Source organism: Cricetulus griseus, chromosome 2 (genome assembly GCF_003668045.3).
Source record: "Cricetulus griseus strain 17A/GY chromosome 2, alternate assembly CriGri-PICRH-1.0, whole genome shotgun sequence".
Classification (NCBI taxonomy): Eukaryota; Metazoa; Chordata; class Mammalia; order Rodentia; family Cricetidae; genus Cricetulus; species Cricetulus griseus.
Window position 1 is genome coordinate 23,073,155 of NC_048595.1, and position 22,896 is coordinate 23,096,050.

Genomic DNA, 22,896 nt, shown 5'->3' on the forward strand with positions numbered 1-22,896 from the left:
TTCGAGTCCCAGGAATGTACTGTAAAAAGCTTGGTGCAGTGGTACCTGCCTGTATTCTCAAAAGAAAGGAAACAGAGACCAGAAAATGCCTGGAGCTTGCTGGTCAGGCAGGCTGCCAAGTCAGGAGAGACTCTGTCTCAAAAAACAAGGTAGAAAAATAAAATAAGAAGAAAAAAAATAAGATAGAGAGCCATTAAAAAAATACACCTAGCTCGGCGGTGGTGGCGTACACCTTTAATCCCAGCACTTGGGAGGCAGAGGCAGGCGGATCTCGTGAGCTCGAGACCAGCATGATCTATAGGAGCTAGTTCCAGGACAGCCTCCAAAGCCACAGAGAAACCCTGTCTAGAAAAACAAAAACAAACAAACAAACAAAACACACCTGATGTCACCTTTGGTCTCTGAACACACAAACACGCAAGGCTGCACACACACTGCATACACACACACACACACACCCTTGACCAGGCCTAGAATTTCAGCTACTCAGGAGGCTGAAGTAAAAGGATTCAAAGTGCAAGCCCTGCCTAGGTTACAGGGGGATTTCAAGACCAGATTGGGCAATTTAGTAAAAGTGTATCTCAAAAAAAAAGAAAGAAAATTAAAAAAGGACCGGGGGTACAGCTCAGTGATAGAATGCACAAGGCCCTGGGTTCAATCCCCATAAAGAGAAAGAGGCACAGACATTGTATTCGGACAGAGGGAGCCAGTCTGTAAGGAAACCGCGAGTGGGAACAGGTGCCATCTACCCTGAGTCCCTAAGTGAGTAGCCTTGGCTAGCACAGGAAGGTTCAGTGTTCTAGGCAAGGTGGTCACGAGCAAAGGCCCAGAGACAAGAGCTGTCCTGACCACTCCTGGAAGCCCTCAGTAGCTCAAGCGACAAGAAGCTGGGAGAAGAATCTCGAGTGGAGAGGCCTAAAGGCCAGGCTGAAGAGGCGCATTTGGCCCTGACAGAAAGTCAAGTGTGAATGGGTCTTGCAGGGAGTTGGAAGAGTGCACAGGGATGTGAGAGATGGGTGTGACAACACATGGAGCCTCGAAACCAGCCTGAGTGAGAGTGAGGTGGACTTGGTCTGGCTGTGGTGGCTGAGAGGAAAACAGGAGGGGCCTCTGGGACACTAATTACAGCAGCTTTGACAAGATTTGGTGATTGATTGGAGAGGGGAGCTGGTCTGGGGGAGGAGGGCTGGGCCTCTGACTGACTGTAGCAGACACTTACACACAGACACATGCATGTGTGCATGAACACAGTCACTCGCTCCGAGGTTTAGTTTGCACACTTGGAGCATTCCCCCTCTATCGCTCCCATATGGAGAAGACTGGAGTTTATGTGGTATTTGATAACAGGTCCTAGGAGAAGTTAGCCCTGTCACCATGTCCTGCCGACCTCTGGCTTACTCTAGTTACCTCTGTACTAGGGACTCCTCTCTCCTTCCAACCTACAACCCCAGAAGGTGAGGGACAAGGCAGGGACATTCCCAGGAAGCCATGGCCAGTTCCCCACCTCAGCACACACACACACACACACACACACACACACACGGTCACACATGGGTGCAGGGCCATAGAGACAAAACAGTCGTCCACAGGGACTCTGACAGTCAAGTCACAGGCTTTGATGGACATCCAGGGAAAAGCCCAACAGAGGCCATCACACAGTCACACACACCACTGTCACAGCCTCCACATAAGCAAAACCAGCCTAGGTCTCACACACAGGCCATTGTGCTCTGTCAGAGTTCCCAAGGTCCTCCCGTCCGTGCCACCCCGCCCCACACCTGCTCCCCCCCCCCATCAAGGAAGATAGGACAGAGGGCTGGCTGACAGAGGGGCCAGCACAGGGGGACTGGCACGGAGACCTGCAGCCAAACGGGGCAGCCCAGCCAGGAGGGAGGCCTCTGAGAAGGGTTGCCACGGCAACAGGCTCCCACAGAACCAACCAGAGGCTTCAATCCTCGGCTCTTATTTTTAGAAGTTGGGCCTGGACTGGTTGGGCCTGCCAGGGGCCAGGTTCCCACAGGCACAGACACCAGCCAGAACCTCCAAGGGCTCTGGTAGACACTGCCCACATTGGTCTGCTTCCCCAGGGTCATGCCCAGGGGAGGGGTTTCTTGCTTACCTGTCTTCACCCTAACTAGTAGCCTTCTATCAGGAGTACCTTTCACCCTCTGGTCCCAGCGAGGGGACACGGCCTGATGACCCACTGCACTGCGCCTGTGGAAGACTGCGGCTTAATTTATAGTGTGTCAGGGGAAGGAAGGGCCAGGGACTTGGACTGATTTATATAGTAAAATGGGCAAGGCTGTGGGTGTAATTGGGTCTGAATGAGTGTGTTTGTGTGTACTTAGCGGGGATTCTTCTACCGTGTATGTGTGTGTGTGTGAGAGAGAGAGAGAGAGAGAGAGAGAGAGAGAGAGAGAGAGAGAGAGAGAGAGAGAGAGAGAAATTCCCTCTTCCACAAGAAACAAAATTTGGAAACACCACTAACTGGCACTCCTACCATGATCTGGTAAATGTAGGGGAGAGGCTGGAAAGGTGGAGGCCTTTCAACCCCTCCCCCCAAGACCCTTCCTATGTCTGAGCAGACAGCTTTTAGAGTAGTGGTTCTCAACCTAGGCATCGCTTGAACCTAAGGGGTAGCCTAAGACCATCTGAAAACACAGATATTTGCTTACAATTCATAACAGTAGCAAAATTACAGTTATGAAAATAATTTTATGATTAGGGCTCACCACATGAGGAACTGTATTAAAGGGCCGCAGCACTAGGAAGGTTGAGAACCACTGTTGTAGAGTGTAGATGGATACAAGGATGGTGGCCCTGGCAGATCCAGGTGGATAAAGCCTGAGGGAGGGGGGTAATAGGGAAGCTAGAGCAAGCTGATTTTGTGGTGACTCCTCCAGCTGCTGGGGATTTCTCTGTTAATCTGGGACTGCTCTGTTTGCATCTCATTTGCCTACATTTGCATAACAAGGGCCGGGCTGGCACCAGGGATCGAAATTCCTGGCCTGGGTAATTGTGTGAAAAAAGCCTCTGGAGACTGAGCAGGAATCCTGGGGCCCTAGAAGAAGAGGACTGGGAGTTTTGCCTGTGGACAGAGGGTCTTCAGCTGATCCACCCAGGGAAACCCACTTCCTCCCTAACCCCTGGGGCAGGAGGGATAGGGATGAAGTCCAAGAGATGACAAGATTAGGAATTAAGTCATTCTTGAGAGATCCACCATGGTTTGCAGCATGGACCCGGACCCAAAGTGTTTTTTCTGGGGGTAAGTAGCCTGAACTTGGCAAGGTCCGGATGAGATGGGAGAGGGGCACTCAGCCACTTGTGCATTCTCCACCCACTCCTGCAGAATGAGTGATTCTTTGGTTACATCCTGGACCAATCACTTTCGACCTACCTCCAGGACTCTGAGACCCAGGCAACAGACATCTCTTTCCTTTAGATGACCCCACTTTAGCCCTTTTCTGCCAGAGTTAGAATTCATAGGTCCACAAGATCAAAGGGCTATGTGACCCAGGACTCCAGCCAGCCTCTTATAGCCTGCACCTCAACCTAGGACCCCAGAGTTCCCTACCCAAACAGCCAGAAGCCAGTCACTAGAGCTTGTGGGGTCATCTCCCCTCCTCAAGAGGTGGCTATTCGCCCGGAATGGGGACCAAGCAATGAGCTGGAATACTAAGGGGTCCATGGCATATGTAAGAGGTCCCTGGAGCTTCAGGACAGGGAGGGGCTGGAGGGGCTGGAGGGGCTGGAGGGGCTGGAGGGCTAGCTGCCTTCTTTGGAACGCCTTAAACACTTGGGGTGGTTTTGACAAGCTATTTGACCTTGGCCAAGTTACTTAACCTCCATGTGACCACAAATGGGGTTAATAATAGTAGCTGCCTCTGCGGGTTGTTGTGGGATGTACTGAGCTAATTCATGTAAAGCACTTAGAACTGGGCCTGGCATGGCATACTAGGCCTATCACCCATCAATCACCTGGAAGTTGGTGCCTTTTCCCTCCAGCTGAGGAAGCAGCGTCTCCTCTTTCATTTCAAGAAACTGAGGAAGTCACAGGGTCTGGGATACCCCTGCACTCCAGACTGCCTCTGCTCCTCACCCACTCTGTATTCCCAGCATCCAGAAAAGCAGAGGCACTAAATGTCATGGTCTCTTTATTGTCTTTATTGGCTGAATAAATGAGAAGTCAAAAAAATGAAACCTGAGACTAAGTTGAGTCAAAGAAAGCATGCTGGACTGGGAGGGCGAACCCGACAGGCAGAGGTTTGGAGGTAGATGTGTGGGGCCCCAGATCCATTTCTCTCAACTATCACTTTCTGTTGGCTTCCATTAGATGGTGGTCAGCAGGGGAGCAGCAGGCTACTGTGGTCTCTGCAAGCCAGTCCTGGCTTTGGGAGGTGGCTCTCCCCTATGGGAGTTAGTGTTCACCTATGCTCTGGTCCTTTTGTGTAGGGGGTGGCTCTGAGCCAACTTGTCCATCTTGGTGTGTGGCAGCGAGACTGGAGGAGATGCTCGTGGGCCTTGTTACCTCCTTATTTGCACTGCACCCCCTCGGCACAGCCAGGCCTCGGTGCACCTGCCTGTCAGCAGGCAGGCTGGCAGTGATGGACAACCCTCTTGGGATTCATCAGCTTCCACCATCTGGCCAGTCTGAGGTTGATGAAGGTGGGGGAACCTGTCAAATGACACCCTCTGCTCTCCTAGCCCTAGGCTCACTTCAGATGGTGTGTGGGCCTATGGGAGTGATATTGTGTGTGCCCAGGCATGGTGGTAAGGCCCTGGTGCACCTGTGAGGACATTCCATATGTCTATACATGACTTTCTATGTTTACATGTTGATCTGTGTCCTTTTACAGTAGGGTTTTGGGGTATGATGGCAAGTTTCCCAGACTGGAGACTTAGTATAGAGATTTTCTTTGGGGGGAGGTATTAGTTTGTGCGTGTGTGCGGGTGTGCGTGTGTGTGTGTGTGTGTGTGTGTGTGTGTGTGTGTGTGTGTGGGTATGTGTATGCATATAAAGGTCAGAGGGCAAGATTGGATATTGTTTGTCAGAAACTGTCCACTTTGTTTTAGTATTTTGTTTGTTTTGAAACAAGGCAGGGTCTCTCATTGGAATATGGAACTTGCAGATTATTGGAGGCTAGCTGGCCAGTGAGGCCAGGGATCTTCCTGTCCCTGCCTCTCCCACAGTGGGATTACAAGCTTGTGCCATGTGGCTCCTGAAGGTTGAACTCAGGTCCTCATTGAGGGCACAGCAAGTATTTGACTAATTTAACTACCTTCCCAGCCTTGGATATTAGTTTTGTTTGCATAATTTTGGCCTAGAATTTATTCTGTAACCTAGGTGGCCTCAAACTTGCCATCTGCAATGGCTAGTTTTATGTCAGCTTGACACAAGTTAGAGTTATCTGGAAGGAGGGAACCTCAATTGAGAAAATTTCTCTATAAGATCCAACTGTAGTTCTTTTTTTTTTTAATTGGTGATTTAGGAGGGGAGGGCCCAGACCATTGTGGGCTGATGTTCCTTAGTTCTATAACAAATCAGGCTGACCAAGCCAGTAAGCAGTACCCCTCCATGGCCTCTTCATCAGGTCCTGACTCCAGGTTCCTGCCTGGTTTAAGTTCCTTTCCTGACTTCCTTCAGTGATGGACTATGATGTGGAAGTGTAAGCCTTTAAGCCCTTTCCTCTCCAACTTGGTTTTGGTCATGAGATTTCATCACAGCAATGGACACCCTAACTAAGATACCATCCTTCTGTCCCAGATTCCCAGTCAGGGGGTTTCCATGGGGACCTCTCTCAGATCAGGAGAAACTTAAAACTTCTGGTCCATTTCTTTCTCTTTTTTTCCCCTCTGTGTAGCTTTTGGAGCCTGTCCTGGAACTAGCTCCACCAGGCTGGTCTTGAACTCACAGAGATCCTCCTGCCTCTTCCTCCCAAGTTCTGGGATTAAAGCTGTGTGCCACCACTACCCAGCTTCAAGTCCATTTATTTAGAGTGACTGAAAGATGCTACAAGGAAATCCAAGTCAGCTGAGGAGCCCTAAGGCACCCTAACTCTCATGAGCCCCACTCCCTGGAGGTGAGCTCTAGCTTCATGGATCCACAGATCACCAGAGTTCCTGGGTTCCTTAAGGCATCATCCCCTCACCCCCCCACACACACACAGAGGTCACATGTAAATGTACAGTGGTATAATGTGTAGAACTAAGTATGAGTCAAACACACACACACAAGAGTCCCAGACCCATCAGACCCAGATATGATGAGTACACAATGGTGTTTATATCATGACACACCAATATAGCTTAATATAAATGTAAACTTAGAGGTGCAGGCATGTTTACATGTTGGAACATATCTACAAACTAATAATACACATGCATGCACACACAGATGTGAGTGCTTAGAACCCTAAGTGTGCATCACTGTTACATATGTGTTCATGTACACTCTGCCCCTTCATGTCCCTCCCTACCCTCACTCCACTTTCCATATGCTTTAGCTCTCACCAAGATAACCCCCACACAGGGTGGACATCAGAAGATGGCAAACATGGTACCCAAATATGACCCCGTGTGTATGAAGCTGTGTTTATATGTCTATGTTTAGATCATCATATGTCTCATCATCTGTGTAATTCTAGCTCTGTATGACATGTGAGCGCCTCTTTGTGACACTGGGTATTTTTCTGCATGTCTGTGCTTATTTCTGGAAGGACTTACGTGTGTCTGTATCTATCCATCTGTGTGAACGTGAGTTTTATGGTTGGGGTTTGTCTGTGTAACTATGTCCTATTGGTCATCTCCCTGTGTGCCTGGATGTATATGCCTATGTGTACATATCTGGGCGTACCCCATGTGTCCAAGCTCTACAGGCTAGCTCAAGTGTCTCCACTGCCAGCAGAGGCTATGGCCAGGGTGGGGCCAGGTGAGACTGGACTGAATTCCCCAGCGGTTGACAGTCGTATTTACAGAGCTCCAAGTAGGACATAATTGCTTCTATTAATCTTTCTCCGGTTGTTAATTGCTCACTTATCGGGTTGTGTATTATGCCGACTGTTGCTCTTAATTCGCCTCCATAGCTGCAGGTGTTTGCTGCCTTATTAACTGTTAATCGGCGCGGCTAGGGATAGAGGCTTAATTGGCCCCTAGAGTGGGACACAGGCGGGCCAGCCGGGCACTGCCAGGCTCTCAGCCTGTCCCTGGAACTCTCACCTGTGGAGCACAGGTGGCTACAGGGAAAGGGCTGGCCTATTGCCAGCAGAGAGTTGTCCTGTATACAGCAGTCAGAATGACAACCACCAAGTGTCCTCCTCATATAGTCCTTCCTCCTCCCAGAAGCCAACTGACCAATCAAAGCCAAGCTCCCTATGCCTTTCTTCATCACCAACAACCATATCCTATCCCAAACAAGAGGCAATCCCATTTATTTTAATCAAGCCTAATGAGAGTTCTCCCCAGCACAGAATGGAATTGGGTTTTGCTCTTTAATGCCTCTTTTGCCTCCTTGTGGCTCTAGCAATTGAGGCTGTTAAAGTTAGAAGGATACTGGGAGAAAGAAAGGCAAGAAAAAGAGCCTTCACCAGAACATGAAGGGCAGAAATCAGACCCAGGAATGACTCCCCACCTTTCAAGGAGGCAGCTTCCAGAAAGTTCTGTTTCATTCCAGCCACACTTCTGCTTGCATAGTTCCAAGAATGGGGAACTCACTCCCTGCACTGCTGCTGCAGACACACACACACACACACACACACACACACACACACACACACACACACACACACGTTCCTCCTGTGTTGCAGCAGAGACTTCCAAGTGTCCTCAGTAGGGAAACTGAGGTCCGAGAAGGGCAAGGGAGTTGCCCCAGAGCTCCTCAATCCTCTCTGGTGAAAGCTCAGACATGCAACTCTCTGAGCAAAGTTCCTGCTCTCTTTTCCCTACCACATCACAAGCATCTTAGTGTGGCCGCCCAGTCAGCTGCTGCTGCTGCTGCTGCTGCTGCCCCCTTAGGCTCCAGTGTCTGGATAGGAATTCATGGCTTCCTGACACAGTGAACTCCTGAGAGCACCAGTGGAGTGGCAGGACAGGGTCCATGGTACACTAACCTGGCTTGGCCAATAATTCTCATCCCATGCCTGGAATTTAATCTACCCTGACATATGGAAGTTCTTCCTGTCATGTCTGGAGCTGCAAAGGAAGTTCATTTGCATTAGCTGGGTTCTGAGTGGATGAAACCGGGTTCTAAGGAAGGAGGCAGGGAACAACCATATACTGCCTGCTGCCCACCAGAGCATCAACGCGTATCTGCCCAAGTGGTATCCCGTGAACCCTCGCATGACCTAGTCAGTTAGAGATTAGTACCCCTATGAACAGAGAAGGCAACTGAGTCACAGAGAAGGGCACCAACCAGGAAAGGCAGAACTGGGGTCCAACAAGTCTCTGTTGCTTAGAGAACTGAGTCTTCGGTTAGGATGTTTCTGTAAGGGCGTGAGTGGACCAGAGCTGATGGTCACTGTCAGAGGTCTCCCACCCACCTCAAATCCGAGAACACGGAGACGCAAAACACTCACGCATGCGCAGTCCAGGTGGCCATCGGACGGGATGAAAGCAAAGCGAGGGGAACTGTCCAGGGATAGTTGCCCAAACAAGTTCCGGCTCCGCCTCTATGTTAATGACATGCAGATATATGTAAATTTGCACACGTAACTGCTTAAACCTTTGGGAGCAATAGGGTGACACGGGAGCAGTTGCTATGGAAATTCAAAAGAGACATTCTCCCCCCACCCCCCGCACCAGCAGGCGCACAGACACGTGTATAAAGACCCAGGGTTCCTCGCTCTGGAGCCCAGAGGATCACGGAGTAACAGAGGGTGTGAACCGGAAGGAGCCCGGAGACTGCATCCAGCCTGGGGGTGCCGGCGCGGGTCCCGGTTGGGGGCGGGTGGCGCCCGCTAAAACCCTTTGGGCAGCGGGCGACTCCTCGGCCTAGCAACCAGGGCCCCGCCCGGCGTTGCATAGCAACATTCCTAGAACCTAGCAACCGCCGATCACACCCCCTAGCAACGTCATGCCAAGCTGCGTTCCTGGTCCCTATCAAGAGATAAGCAAAGGGCTTGTGAACTTGGAGCAGAAGGTGGATGGGGGTCATATGCCCAGCCCCCACCCCCGAGGCAGGATACAGGGTTTTGAGGGCGAGTTGTCAGAAGGCGGCGTTTGCACCCCCACCTAGGGAAGGGTGTGCTGAAGCTCTAATGGCAGGCCCCGGAGGAGGGCAGAGGCTAGCTCTTCCCCAATGCCTCTCCTGTCTCCCCAGGAGAAAGCTGCAGTCACGGAGGTGTGCGCCGCGGTGTCCGCAGCCCCGCTGCGTTAGGAAAGCCACCCAAGTTGCAGGCTCCAAGAGGAGCTGCAGGTTTGCATAGTAATTTACAAAATTTGCATTCAGCGCTGAGGCTGCGGCATTCCCGTGCCCTCTGAGCCAGAGGAGTTCCCTCAAGAGCCCCGTTCTTTCCCCTGGTTCGTCTATCCAGAACCTTCTCCATGCTCCCACTTACAACCCACCCTCGCCCACCATCCCCGCTTCCAGCCCCTCCCACTTTCTCTCACCCGCCCCCAGCTCAGCCTGGGTCCTGCCAGCCCCGACCTCCATCCCAAGGCAGAGGGCCCCCTCTGCTGTCGGCTGGGGGTAGGGCAGCCGCAGAGCTCTTGGGGCAGAAAGCGGGGCTCCTCTTATTAATCATCTCCTCTCCCTTTCCAGTCCAGCAGGCTCCAGAATGAGGCATGCTTCGGATGCTGCAGCGAAGGACGGGGGTGGGGGGAGGTGAATCAGTTTGGGGCAGCTAGCTCACAAGTCAGTCCCCAGACTCACAGCTACTATGAGAAGCTCACTCCAGCTCCAAGGCAAAGCAGCCAAATACCACCTCGCCAGGCTTGAATGTCTTCTCAGGCCTAGACCCTGGCTGTCTCTGGGAGTTGGCAGGACCTGCAAACAGCAGTCACCTTCAACAGAGACTCTCACACAGACCTTCAGTCACACGCATGTACTGAGAGGCCCTCACATATGTACCGGTCACAGACACCTAGGGAACATTGGTATTAAGTGCCATGCCCGGCTTATCCGAAAGAAAAATTATTGACTTCAGAAATTTAAAATCACTCCCGCAGAAGAGAAAGTCCAAATGGTGAAGAGCCTATTAACACCAGCATTAGAGGGACGGGGGTAGCAACTAGCTAATTTGTAAAGCTCGATGGCTAGCCAGCCAGCCTAGCCAAAATGGTGAGCTTCTGGCTCCAGGAGAGACCCTATCTCAAAGGAGTAAGGTGATAGAAGAAGACGCCAAAGCTCTGCTCTGGCCTCCCTGACTCACAGCAATGCTCGAATACCATAACTAAATGAATAAAAACAAAGCCACTCCTTTCAATTTCCTAACTCCTCTACTTTCTTGTGCCCTTTGTCTGTCTCTCTCCTCCAACCCCAGTCTGTCTTCTGTCCCACTACTGATTATTTCCCTAATTCAGTTTTTTTTTTTAGGACAGTGTTTTAGTCAGAGTTCTCTAGAGGAACAGAACTTACAGAATAAATATATATCATATGTTTATTAGGACAGCTTACAAGCTGTGGTCTGGCTAGACTAACAATGGCTCTCTACCAATGAAGAGTCCAAGAATCCAGTAGTTGCTTAGTCTACAAGGCATGATGTCTCGGCTAGTCTTCAGTATATGCCAAAATCCCTAAGAGGTAGGCTCTAGATGCCAGTGAAGGAATGGACTTACTGTAAGGACTCAGGCATTAAGCTGGCCTGCCCGTCCCCTGGCAGAATGCACTCAGGCAGTACCCTGGTCAGTCCAGGGTTCCATGACTAGTAGTCTGCACGCAAGAGCAAAGGACCTCTTTATAAGAAAGACCCCAGCTGACTTACATTCTCTTTCTTCCCACTGTTCCCCTGGGGCAGACAGGACTTTTCCTGTCTCCCTAGTCTGCCCTCTCTCTGTCTCTGTCTCTGTCTCTTTACCTCTGTTCTCTTTCCTTCCCCCTTCCCTCCCCTTTCTAATAAGACTTCTCACTTTAGCTCTGTCTGCCTGGCATGTTTGTCCCTCAGCCTCAGTCACCCTCGCCTGCCATGGAATCTGCCAAGGTTCCCCCCGGAGCTTTATCCTAACACTTACTAGCAAGAACAGGCAAAGAGCAAGCTTCCTTCTTCCATGTCCTTTCTATAGGCTGCCAGCAGAAGGTGTGGCCAGTTTAAAGGTGGCTCTGCCCCCATCAAAAGGTCAAAATTAGAAGTGAACCATCCCACTTCAAATGATTTAATTAAGGGGGAGGGAATCCTCACAAGGTGTGCCCAGCCATTCCAGATGCAGTCAAGTTGACAGGCAAGAATAGCCATCACGGGCTGAGCAATGGTGGCACATGTCTTTAATCCCAACACTCACGAGGTAGAGTCGGGCGGATCTCTGAGTTCAAGGCCAACCTGGTCTACAGAGCAAGTTCCCAGGCAGCCAGGGTTATACACAGAAACCTTGTCTCCCAAAATCAAAATAGAAAGATAAATAAATCAGTAAATTAGCTATCACAGTCAGGATTTCACTGTGTAACACTGGCTGGCCTGGAACTTGCTATGTGCAACAACCTGGACGCAAACTCAAGAGATCTACCTGCCTCTGCCTCCAGACTGCTGAGATTAAATGTGTGCATGCCCACACCCAACTCAGAATATTTTTCAAAACATAACTCCAGAAGCCACATAGCAAAACCTTTGTCCTGGGACAAATTGATGATTCATGACCCCCCCCCTCCAATCAGCAACGGGGGATGTCATGCATTTGTGGGGAAAAAATTCCAAGACACTTCAAGTCACACCTGGATGGGACTAGAGACGCTCCTACACAGCCATCAGATGCAATTCTTATTTTGCCAAGTTTTTATTGAACCAAAAACCAACATCAAACAGGTTGCAGAACGGATACAAACTGGGCAGGTGGGGAGAGCTGATTCGCCCTCCCTGTCTTTCAGCTTTGGTAAGGGGATGAACACTCCTGTTCTGGTGGGTCCAAAGGGTCAGGCCTCTCTGGCCAGGGACACTCAGAGCCACCTCCATCCATAGGGCCCAGAGAAGGCTTTGGGATTGGCCCAGGGGGACGTGGAACTGCAGATACTGGTGAGGATGGGAGGAGGGGCTCCTGTCCTGGGGGCCACAGCGAGGCCTGGAACTGGTGACTCATGGTCACTAGGACCTTGAGGTGCTGGAGGAGGCCTTGGTGGAAGCAGGAGGCCCTATGGCGGTGCTGCCCATGACCAATGCCAGGGAAAACTGGTCCACCTGAATTGGGACGTTTAGGGTAGCACCAGCTTGCTTCTGGGGACTGCTGTCCCCATCCATGCTCCTGCCTCCCCCTGCCTCTGGGGAGACTCTGCCAAGCACAAACACTTGGAGCCAGGCTGCCCTTGACCAAGCTCTGCTTTGGGGCCTCCTCATGGGAAGGTGATCCTCCCAGGGTGGCCTCTGAAGTCCTGTCTTCTGGATGGTAGCATCTCCTCTCCACTTTTTTGCTGAAGGAAACAGTCTTTGGCACCTTGTTCCACAGAGGGCTAGACAGAGCTGTGTCTGGAAGCCCATCCTTCGGGAACAAGACCGCCAGTAACAGGCTCGTATGCGTGGTTTCAAGACCTGAGGAGAGAAGAAGGAAGGGTCCCAAGACCTAGAGGAACTCAACATGGATTCCCCCAAAAGCTGCCATGGGTCTGGAAGTTTGATCATGAGAACTTCCTGGCCATGAGATTGGGGAAGAGCAAGCAGGTGAGCCTGCTTGGTCTAGGTGATCAAGTGTCATCTGGAAGAAGGCAGAGCATGAATGGCTTGACCTCAAGGCTTAATGAAAACAGTCTACACCATCCCATGGGTTGGTGTGTCATCTGTCCTTGTGCCTACCACAGAGCAAGGCAATGATTACTGTAAAATGAATGAACGAGAGGCAAAGGACTGTGGGCCAGGCAGTATCATTGAGGGAGACCTTGTGAACAAAGAAGGTGTACCTGAACTAGATGGCAGCTATGTCCCAAGACAAGGTGGGCTTTTGCCCAGAACTGCCTGATGGAGGACTTGTTACTCTGCCTCCTACTGGGAACTGCAGCTCAGAAAGGGCTTACAGCTGCTCTTGAGTTCCTAAAGTCCTCTTCCAGAGGTGCTTCCTGGGCCACGCTCAGACCGCCACAGGCCCATGCCTAGACCCTTGCCCTGAAGCCAGGCCTGACTAAAGCAGCTGCAGGGTCACACCTAGTCCTCCTGGCTACCATGACTGTTTTAGTCAGCTGTCTGCATCTGCCTCTATCCTGTTATGCTTGGGCCAAATGTGTCTGCTCTATTCCAGTATATACGTGGGTCTCACCTGGGCCCCCCAGAGGGCGCAGTCTGGCTGGCAGAGGCTGGAAGGCGGGCAGGGGCATCAGGACCGTCTTCACATGCTGCACAGTCGCCAGGCAGTGGCGCTGCTTGTTGTTGAGGTAGGAATAGAGCAGGCGGTAGTTCTGGATGTCCCGAGACCCACGGGGACACAGTCTGACCACACAGATGTCCTGGGAGGCAGAGGGATGTACAAAAGGAGCTATTCTCCTCTTGGCCTGCAGGAACACTCAGATTCAACAGACCCCTGTGAGCCCATTTCCTGTAGGACAACGGTTCTCAACCTTCCTGATGCTTCGACCCTTTAATACAGTTCCTCGTGTGGTGACCCCCCAACCATAAAATTTGTTTTTGTTGCTACTTCTTAACTGCAATTCTTGCAATCTGTTGTGACCCACAGATTGAAGACCACTGTTCTAGGAAGAAGCCAAAGAGGGGAGAACTTACCAGAGTCACTGGTGAGCCAGGGAACTAGGTGGGGAGAAAAAGAGCTGAGAAGGAGAGGCAAAAAGAGAGGGTGCCCAAAGAGCAGGCGGTTTACCTTGACTCTGGCTGGGGACATGCTATCTAGAAGATCCCAGAGGTCATTTGGAGGGAGGCAGCCTGCTGAGCGAATGACTTCCGGCAGAGCCTGGGGGCAGGTGATTGGTCAGCACCCAGCTTTCCACCCTTGTAGGGCTGTTTCATTTCCCATGACCTCAGGCCAAAGCCTGAGAAGGGCACACAAGGTATCCAGACCCTCAGGGACTCCCTGGAGAGCTCTAACTGCTCTAACTAATTGTCCTGGCCAAAGTCTCAAGGGCCCTCACTCATTCCCCACCTAACAGTTTAGCTCATCAGTTAGTTATTCAACAATTACTCCTAACCCCTCTCATGATCTGAGAGGCCCCCAGGATGCTCTCCCAGAGCCTCTCTTGCCTCATGCCTTGAGGTAGAGAAAGCTATGGCATTCAGTGTGTCTCAGAATCAGGCTAGCGTGTCATGTGCCCTCACACGTAGTTAACACAAGGCTCGCTGGTGATTTGTAGACCCTATGGATGAATTACCAACTGGGCTGAGCAGTATGGTGAGGGAGTCCCTAGAAGCAGAAGTGGAGTACCTGGACAAGCTGACAGCTGTGTCCTGAGATCAGCTGGGCCTTGGCCCGGAATTGCTTGATAGAGAACATGTCTAGTGAGCCCTCCCAGGGCGGAGGACTGGGTGGGACATTTTTGGGCCCAGCAGGCATCTGGAGCCTAGAAGGAGGGAGAGGGCAGGGCCAGGCAGAGTCATTCATTAGGATGTCCCCATCACCCCCTTCCTTTACAGAGTCAATACGGCATTCTCATTGCAGAGACCTGAGCAATGATCCAAGTATGGCCTCATGCAGGAGGTAACCAGAAAGCTGCAGGAGTTGCATTTCACAGATAGAAAAACAGGCTCTCAGACATGGGAAGGCTTAAGGCCATAAAGGAAGGAGGCTCCTGCAGCTTGTGTACATTGAGCTCCCCAGCTGGTGGCCTCTCCCACCCATGCTGCTGAGTTGCTTACCTCACCTGTTACTAGCATAGAGCCCTAAAGGTTCCCAGTCCCATACCTGTCCCGTGGTTCCTTGGAAGGTGTCTCCCCAGTCTTGAGCATCTCTGGAGAGGATACAGGAGCTGGACCTGGGGCTTTCTGGATGACATTTTCCTCTTTATTCACAATGGCTTCGGAGAAGGCTGGAAGTTTAGTTGAGGATTTCCAATCTGCAAAGAACAGAAGCAAGAACTCAACAACCAGGCCGGGACAGAAGCCAGCCCACAGCCTGATGGCCAAGACTTGAGCCAGCTTCATTCCAAGGTGATCTGTTGCACAGGCTCTCCCATTCTGCCTCCTTCAAAGTGAGTCACCCACCCATGTTGTGGCTGATGTCCACATGTGACTCCAGCCCCCTACTGCTGACATCCGTCCTGCCTTCCTTCCCATCCTTGCAGGTGTGGCAGTTTGAGTCCCAGAAATGGTGCTGGTGCTGCTCTGTAGTGTCCTCCAGGGGGAATGTCAGGGCCTGTGGGCTGAACTCTCGGGGTATCATGGGTTCCTGGAAAGCATGGGGGCAGAGAGGGACAGATGGCAATGTGGCCAGGTAGATCAGGAGTCCTCTAGGGGTAGAGAGCCTCAAGAATGTGGTTTATTTTTTCTAAATATGCTTTTTTTTTTAAATATTCCAAAACCTGGAAATTTGTAAAGAAGACCTGGGAAATAAAACAATTGAAAAATTATGCCAAGTGGTGCTGATGTATGCCCCCAATCCCAGCACTCGGGAGGCAGAAGCAGGTGGATCTCTGTGAGTTCAAAGCCACTGGTCTACAGAAATAATTACAGGGCAGCTAAGGCTGTTACACAGAGAAACCCTGTCTTGAACAAAAAATAAAAAAATTGTAACTGAAAAACACCCCACTCTTTGTTCAGACAACTATTGAGACTCTGGGAGCTCTTTATTGTAAGTTTTTTGTTTTGTTTTCTTTGGGGGGGTTGTTTTTTCGGGGGGGTTCAAGGCAGGGTTTCTCTGTGGCTTTGGAGGATGTCCTAGAACTAGCTCTTGTAGACCAGACTGGTCTCAAACTCACAGAGATCCGCCTGCCTCTGTCTCCTTAGTGCTGGGATTAAAGGTGTGCACCATCACCACCCAGCCTTTTCTATGCAGAAGGTCTGGGGTCCCTTCTGTATTAGCTGTGTTCAAATAGTCTTTGTACCCCCATTTTGGCCATTAATTGCAATAGAGACATTTTCCCTCTTCTCAAGACCTTGTGGGCAACCTATAGGGCAGACTGTCACCTCTGTTGCTAGACGTTTTCCGGTCACCTCCAGTTGTCACTAGCATGGAGCCCTGAAGGCATCCTCATGCACAAAATGTTTTCCTAAATTTCTGCCACCTTTCCTTAGGTCAAGTTCTCAGAAACAGATGTCGGAATCCAGAAAAACAAACCTTTTTATCACCTTCCCCCTCATAATAGAAATCCCTTTCAGTACAGACACAGACTGCCTCTGGAGGGTTTGGAGGGCTCCTCAAAACGCTACCAGGTTCACATCTCCGTTCCACTCCTGCCTACCACACTAAGCTGAGTCAACGGTTCGGGTTCCAGAAAGGCTCCGACTGTGTAGGTAATTGCCATGTTCAAATGGGGTGCTGTTTGTAAAAGGGGCATGTGGCAAGTACTCAATATGGCGTAAAGATTGCTTTTCTCTGTCACCTCCCCTTCTCTTCTGCCACCTCCTCTCTTCTCCTGACGCTTTTCTCTCTCCAGTGCTGACATTCATCCTCTTGAGGGAATGTGGCTGGAGTGGGCTGGGGAGCAGCTGTGCCCCTGAGGGCTCCTCTCTGCACAAGCACTGATTCTTCTTGGCTTGGGTGGGGGACGGTGAGGTGGGGAACCTGGAGTTTGTCTTGCCACACCCACTGCCATTTCCTCCAGGGCCTAGCACCCAAGAGGAGTACAAGTCTGTACCAAGGGAACGAACATAAGCTAAGGGATTTGCCTGCCTTCCACCCATTTCCTGATCAGAAAAACACACAACCAGGTGAAACTGACTCATGGAGACTCCAACCAAACCAGAGCAGCCTTCTGAGAGTGAAGGATGTGGGGCAAGGGGAAGGGCCTGCTGGCCACAGGACACTGAGATACCGGTTAACCAAGCAGGGACAGAAGAGCCACTATACTAATCAGGCTTTGGGCAAGATGGAGGCGCTCCGCTCCGATGCAGGGTGGTACAGGATGTGCCAGGGAATGGAGCTGACCCATCAATGACCCGCTTAGATATTGGGACTCCTCTAGATACAAGAGCAAGGTCAAGAGGTCCTCTGGCTGGACTGCCCAGGGTGTGGGGTCATTCCCTGCCTGTGACAACTCCAAGCAAATAAACTCACTAACAAAATAAGTCTCTGTCTTTCATACCTAGAAAAGCTACTGCCTGAAGCCAGAAAAGCTGGGACTGGGGTGACTGCAATGACAAGCCTTAGTGCCACTCATGTAAAAGTTCTGGAGTTAGGCTAAAAGAAGAGAGACCAGCCCCAGGCTGATTGCCACCACCCATTCTCATGCTTCACGATGAACGGCCAAGATCGTAGTCCCTGCTAAACCCTGAACATGGGGCCCATGGAGTAGGCAGTGGCCTTGCTCAGGGCCCCACAGGAGTGGGGTACCTATGCCTAAGTCAGCTTGTCCCTTACCATCAGGTCCTCTAGGGTCAGCATCTGGTCTGAGTCCCGTGGGATCTCTACCTCACCCTTGTGAGTCAGTTTGGAGGTGGGAAGTCTATACAGCTCCTTCTGTTGTTGCTCAATGATGTCCAGGCCCTGAAGAGGCAAAGCAAACTCAGCCAGGGCCTCAGGCCATCGAGCACCCCACCACTCCCTTCCCCCACCTTCAAGGTTCTTCCCTTGGTGGCTCCTCTCTTTGCTGACTTAAAAAGCCAGCCCCCTCAGCCCCACCCCGTCCAGGTTCCACTCACTGAAGCCCCACTAGGAAGAGTTTCCTGGACTTGGCCTTCACCCAAGTCAATTATGCCTCTGGCTGCCCCACCCATCTCTGCCCCAGGGAGGTTGTGATATCTGGAACAAGTGTACAGGCTGAGTCCCAGATGGGCCATTAATAAAGATTTAAGGATTAGTTTGACTTTGGGCCACTACTTAGTGGCCCTAAGCCTCAGTTTATCTATTCTCTGGGGATTAGAACACGGTATTAAACAGCACATGGAGAAGGCCTAGCCTAGTCCGAGTTTACAGTAACCCCTAGCTAGCTGTCATTCTCCTGGTTGATCAATGCCACCTAAACTGGAGGCCTGTCCCTCCTTTTCTAACCGTGCAGGAAGACAGTGGCCCTGCACCCCACACCCAGGCAGATGGGCTCCATGACGAGGACATGAACGCTGGGCCTTGTATTCAAAAAGGCCCACACTTGGCTCAAGCTCTGTGTTCATTACCTTGAAATTCTTGACATGTGGGCACACACGTTAGAGGATGTCTGGATGCATGTTCGTGTGTACAAGTGCTCATGGAAGCCAGAGATTAATGTTGAATGCCCTTCTTCAGGGGCTGCCCACTTACTTTTTTTTTTTTTTTTTTTTTTTTTGGTTTTTCGAGACAGGGTTTCTCTGTATTGCTTTGGAGGCTGTCCTGGAACTAGCTCTGTAGACCTGACTGGCCTCGAACTCACAGAGATCAGCTTGCCTCTGCCTCCTGAGTGCTGGGATTAAAGGTGTGCACCACCAATTGCTGGCTCTACTTTACTTTTTGAGACAAGGTCTCTCGCTGGGTGAGGCTTGCCAGAAAGCCCCAGGGGTCTGCCCATCTCCACCTCCCCAGCCAGCACTGGGATTACAAAGGCATGTCATCATGCCAGACTTTTTACATGGATGCTACAGCTCAAACTCGAGGCATCATGCATGTGCAGCTAGCACTCTACTGACTGAGCTCCCTTTCCAGCTCGCCCCCCCCCCCCCCGCCCCCGGCTGCCGCCATAGGAATTCATAATGGCTTTGCACAGAGGCTGCACTAGCCTCTAAACTACGCAGCTGTTCCCACCCTATGGCACTTCTGGTGCTGGACAGAAACTTAGCTGAGAAAATGGAGTCTCTGGCTGGATTGGGGCTATTAGCTCTCTTGGAAGAGCACTTACTACCCTCTCCTCCTCAGCACTTAGCCCTGGACCAGTTCCATCTGCGTCTGACCACCAAGCATTAGGCCACCTTTCCAAAAGCCAGCTCAATGCCATGACTTCCCTGCTCCAAGGAATTCTATGCAGGGTGGGGCCATGGGCAGGGGCAGGGCACAGGAGGATTTGACTAAGGCGGGAGGGGCAGGGGGAGTAAGGACCTGTCCCCAGAGCCTGAGGTTGGGATAGGAAGAAGAGCACTGGTGACTTCCTCACAGGATCCTCCCACACAGCCCAATTCCACAGAAAAACACGCGTATGGCCTCTTTTCCTCCCTGTGTCCTGAGTGGCTCTCCCTCTGGCCTGCTTTCTGTTTTCCCCAGCTCCTTCCCTGACTGTCCATCCGATCTGCTTCCTCTGCTCCCATCTTTCATTGCGGGGTCACCCCCCTACCCATGCCCTCCCACCTCTTATGACTTGTCTACAAAGCTCACCCTTCTTTTTTTGTTTGGTTTTTCAAGACAGAGTTTCTCTGTGTAACAGTCCTGGCTATCCAGACTGGCCTCAACCTCACAGCGATCTACCTGCCTTTGCCTCCTGAGTGCTGGGATTACAGGTGCGAACCACTGCAAAGCACGGCTCACCCTTCTTTCCTCCTGGTCCCGCCAGCGGGACAGCTCCTTGGGGGCCAGCTGGATTGAGCTCATCTGTACCAGGTCCTGAGGGCTGACATCACACTGAGCCACTTTGAGAATCAGGTCCTGTGGGGGAAGAGAATGTACCATTTCACCCTGAGAGCACCCACTCCAACCTGCTGTCTTCTCCGGTGTCCCCAGGGGAGGGCTGGGCAGGCTGCACCTCCCCCAGCTCACAGAGTTTCGGGGATCTTTCAGGTTGAAGAGCAGGCTTCGGTACTTGGTCTTGTAGCGAAGGTTGGTGTCTTGGGTCAGATGGAAAAGGGCTGCTTCAATGTCCTCTGCAATGCTGGCTACTTCTTCCTTCCTCAGTGGCAGGTCCGGAAGCTCCTGGACGCTATGGGGACAAGCAAGCCCTGAGCAGGGAAGCTGTCCACTCACTTAGCCCCAGGAAGAAATGCAGGGGCAGGGGACAGGGGACAGGCTACCTCCATTCTACTATCAGTGTTTCCCTATGGACCTGGTGACTCCCTGCCCAGCTCTGTGAAGAAACAGTATATCTTCCATTTACATAGGGAGAGCTCAGAGTCCAGGGCTCACCTAAGGCTACACCATGGACCAGTGGCAATACACGTGTCAAGCCAGGCTCTGGGTCCGGCTAGAGGAGCTGGGTCTGTGTGGAGAAGATCAAGCCTGAGGCTGGGGGTTATGGAATCAAACCCAGCAAAGAACCAAGCTGGGGTGGGGGCAGTGAAACATTAACCAAGGGAAGGGCAGACAGAACCCTGATCTACTAGGGACTTGTGGTGTGGCCTCTGCCAACTCCTGCCTTCTCTGAGCTTGGTCTCACCAAAGTGAGAACCGTGGGCTCAGATCTTTGAGACCCTTCCAGCCCAGACTCTCACTGCAACTGAAGCCATGTATTACACACACCCAGGTTTACATTTCAGCTGACCACTCACTGGCTGTGTGAGTCAGTGACCTCCCTGTACCAAATATGTTTGGACACACACACAAACACACACACTCGCACACTCAAATGTGGCCTGACCCAGAGCTACACAGGCTAGCTGTCAGCACAGCTGGGAGGTAGGGAGCAAAGTCTTACCGAGTCCACAGCACCTCCTGCATGGTACGGACCACGGTGGATCGCACTCCAGCATCCAGAGGCATAGTGTCCTGCTCACCTGGGGTAGGGGGAATGTGTCATGCCATCCCAGGGGATTTCAAGGAGCATGAGGAGGGGCAGATTTGAGAGAGCTTGGATCCCCCCTCAAGGGCCTAGGACTCCAGGTCCTTTGGAGAACTTTGGGCTGATGGTGACTGAAGAAAAGAATCCCAGCCTCCCCAGGGCTCTGTGAACCATCATCACCTGGGTCCTCTGTACCCTGCTGAAGAGGCTCCTCACTCTCAGTTTCCATGAAGTCGCTCTGTGAAGAGAAATGAGCGTGGTAGAGTGGCCCACTCCAGCCAAAGCTGCCTTGTGCCAGGAGGGGCTCCATTTGCCCATGGCTGCTAGACTCTATGGAAAATCCCTAACGAGTGAAGGAGGCAAATAACAGCACTCCACAGTCCCATATCCAATAGATGGCTGGGAATCCTGGTGCAGCGGGACCTGTGGGTCAGCCAAGACCACAGTAGAACCTTTCCATACACAATGGAGGCCCAGCGTCCACAGGCCCCCAAACTCCCACACCTAGTAAGAAGAGCATCCACAGAGCCCAGGTCAGCAGCCAAGTGGGGCTGACTTACCTCCAAACACTGGTCTGTGTGACCTTGGCCAAGTCACCCCATCCTGGACCTCAGTGACATCATGTAGAAGGTACCCATGGAGGCAAGGTTAATCTCTAGCCCCTAGGCAAGAAAGCCAGCTGTGTACCTGACAACTGGCAGGGGGCGAAGTCGTGGGCTTTCTCTGCCTCCTGGTTGAGCTGACCTTCATCAAGTCCTCCAGAGTTTCAAGCTGTCCCCCTGGCTGTCTGTTGCTGAAGGCTCCCAGGAGCTGGATCACTGGCCCAGAGCAGACCTGCAGGGGCAGAACACGTCAATTAATTAGCCCCTCCTTGGCTTCAATTGTTTATTGTCTCTGGCCTCCACCAGCCAGTGACCTCCATAAAGACAGGGTCAGTACTATACGCCCCCCACTGTGTCCACAAAGACCCAGCACATAGTAGGGCTCACAAGTGTCTACTGCCTGGCCAGCCTCTGTCCCAGAAACAAAGTCACCTGTTTCTGCGCTCACCCTTTTCACTTCCCCTCTAACCTCCCAGCTCCATTCAGTATCAACAGGCTCTACACTAGGACCCTGGTCACCCTGCTCCTGAGCTCCATCAGGAAGGACACACCCGCCCTGCCTCCACTTGCTCCTGCTCACACATCTCTCATGCTCCTTTCAGGCACTGCCTGTGAAGTCAAAGCAACTATCACAATGTACTGTCCCTGAGAGAAATTCCTTCCTGGCTATTTAAAAGTGATGAGTAGTTTCAAAATGTGCAACATATTGCTCCCTTTTTACCACTACTGCCTGGAAACTCAGTGTTTCTTTGGAGCTTAGAAGGTGTGCCTTTTCAGGATTGGGGGGGGGGGTTAGGGGGTTGTTGTACAAGAAGATATCTAATGCGTTCTCCTTTTCTTGTTTCCTTTGGACTTTTCTCTGTTTTTAAAAAGTGAATTTTACATCTTTTCAGTATGTTACAAATCACAGGAAATGTGTTTGGAGGCGAGTGCGTGCGTGTGTGTGTGTGTGTGTGTGTGTGTGTGTGTGTGTGTGTGTGTGCATGTGTGTTGGGCTGAACTGTTTGAGAGAAACCGAAGTCTAAGCTTCAGCATCCCTGAGGTAAGGGGGTGGGGAGAGAGAGCTCAGAGCCTCTCTTGGGGAGGGACCAGCCCACCCACATCTCAGAGTAAAGTAGGATGAAGGATGTCGATGAAGAAAGGACACCTACGTAGTACACAAGCTTCACTCCGCAGGGCGCTCTCACCTTCTCCTTGAAGAAAGAAAATAAGAGTACAGAGATTAGCATCCAGAGGACCCCATAAGCCACCCTACCCCAGAGAATTCAAGGAATGATGTGCCAGCTAGATTGGCATTTGCAACAAAGACTACTAATGAGGGCATTGCTAACATATTATGACACATTCAGACTACAAGTTCTATGTAGTTATTAAACCGGGGAGGGAGTCATTTAAAAATTACCTTCTCCTGGGGGCCTGGAGGGCGACACCCGGCATGGACAAACTGCTGTCCCAGAA

General features: G+C 51.5%; 2 protein-coding genes across 12 annotated transcripts in view; both read right to left on the reverse strand.

Annotated features, from left to right (window-relative positions):
* Adgrb2 (adhesion G protein-coupled receptor B2) overlaps positions 1 to 8,649 on the reverse strand; it is a 63,575-nt gene extending 54,926 nt beyond the window's left edge. For 10 of the 11 annotated variants that reach the window (XM_035439592.1, XM_035439591.1, XM_027399416.2 and 7 more), the window contains exon 1: positions 8,571 to 8,649. The gene's annotated coding sequence lies outside the window, so the exon portion shown is untranslated. The remainder of the gene's footprint in view (positions 1 to 8,570) is intronic. The other variant, XM_035439586.1, reaches the window with a different exon arrangement.
* Positions 8,650 to 11,917: 3,268 nt separating this feature from the next.
* On the reverse strand, positions 11,918 to 22,690 carry Spocd1 (SPOC domain containing 1). The gene is made up of 13 exons (XM_035438906.1): positions 22,590 to 22,690; positions 21,524 to 21,670; positions 21,017 to 21,074; positions 20,753 to 20,831; positions 19,882 to 20,041; positions 19,654 to 19,770; positions 17,587 to 17,712; positions 15,273 to 15,456; positions 14,974 to 15,124; positions 14,497 to 14,632; positions 13,939 to 14,028; positions 13,384 to 13,570; positions 11,918 to 12,665 (listed from the first exon to the last, which is right to left on the reverse strand). Exons 1-13 carry the CDS (start codon positions 22,665 to 22,667, stop codon positions 12,007 to 12,009), a joined length of 2,172 nt encoding a protein of 723 aa, XP_035294797.1. The 5' UTR covers positions 22,668 to 22,690; the 3' UTR covers positions 11,918 to 12,006.
* Between the last annotated feature and the right edge of the window lie 206 nt (positions 22,691 to 22,896).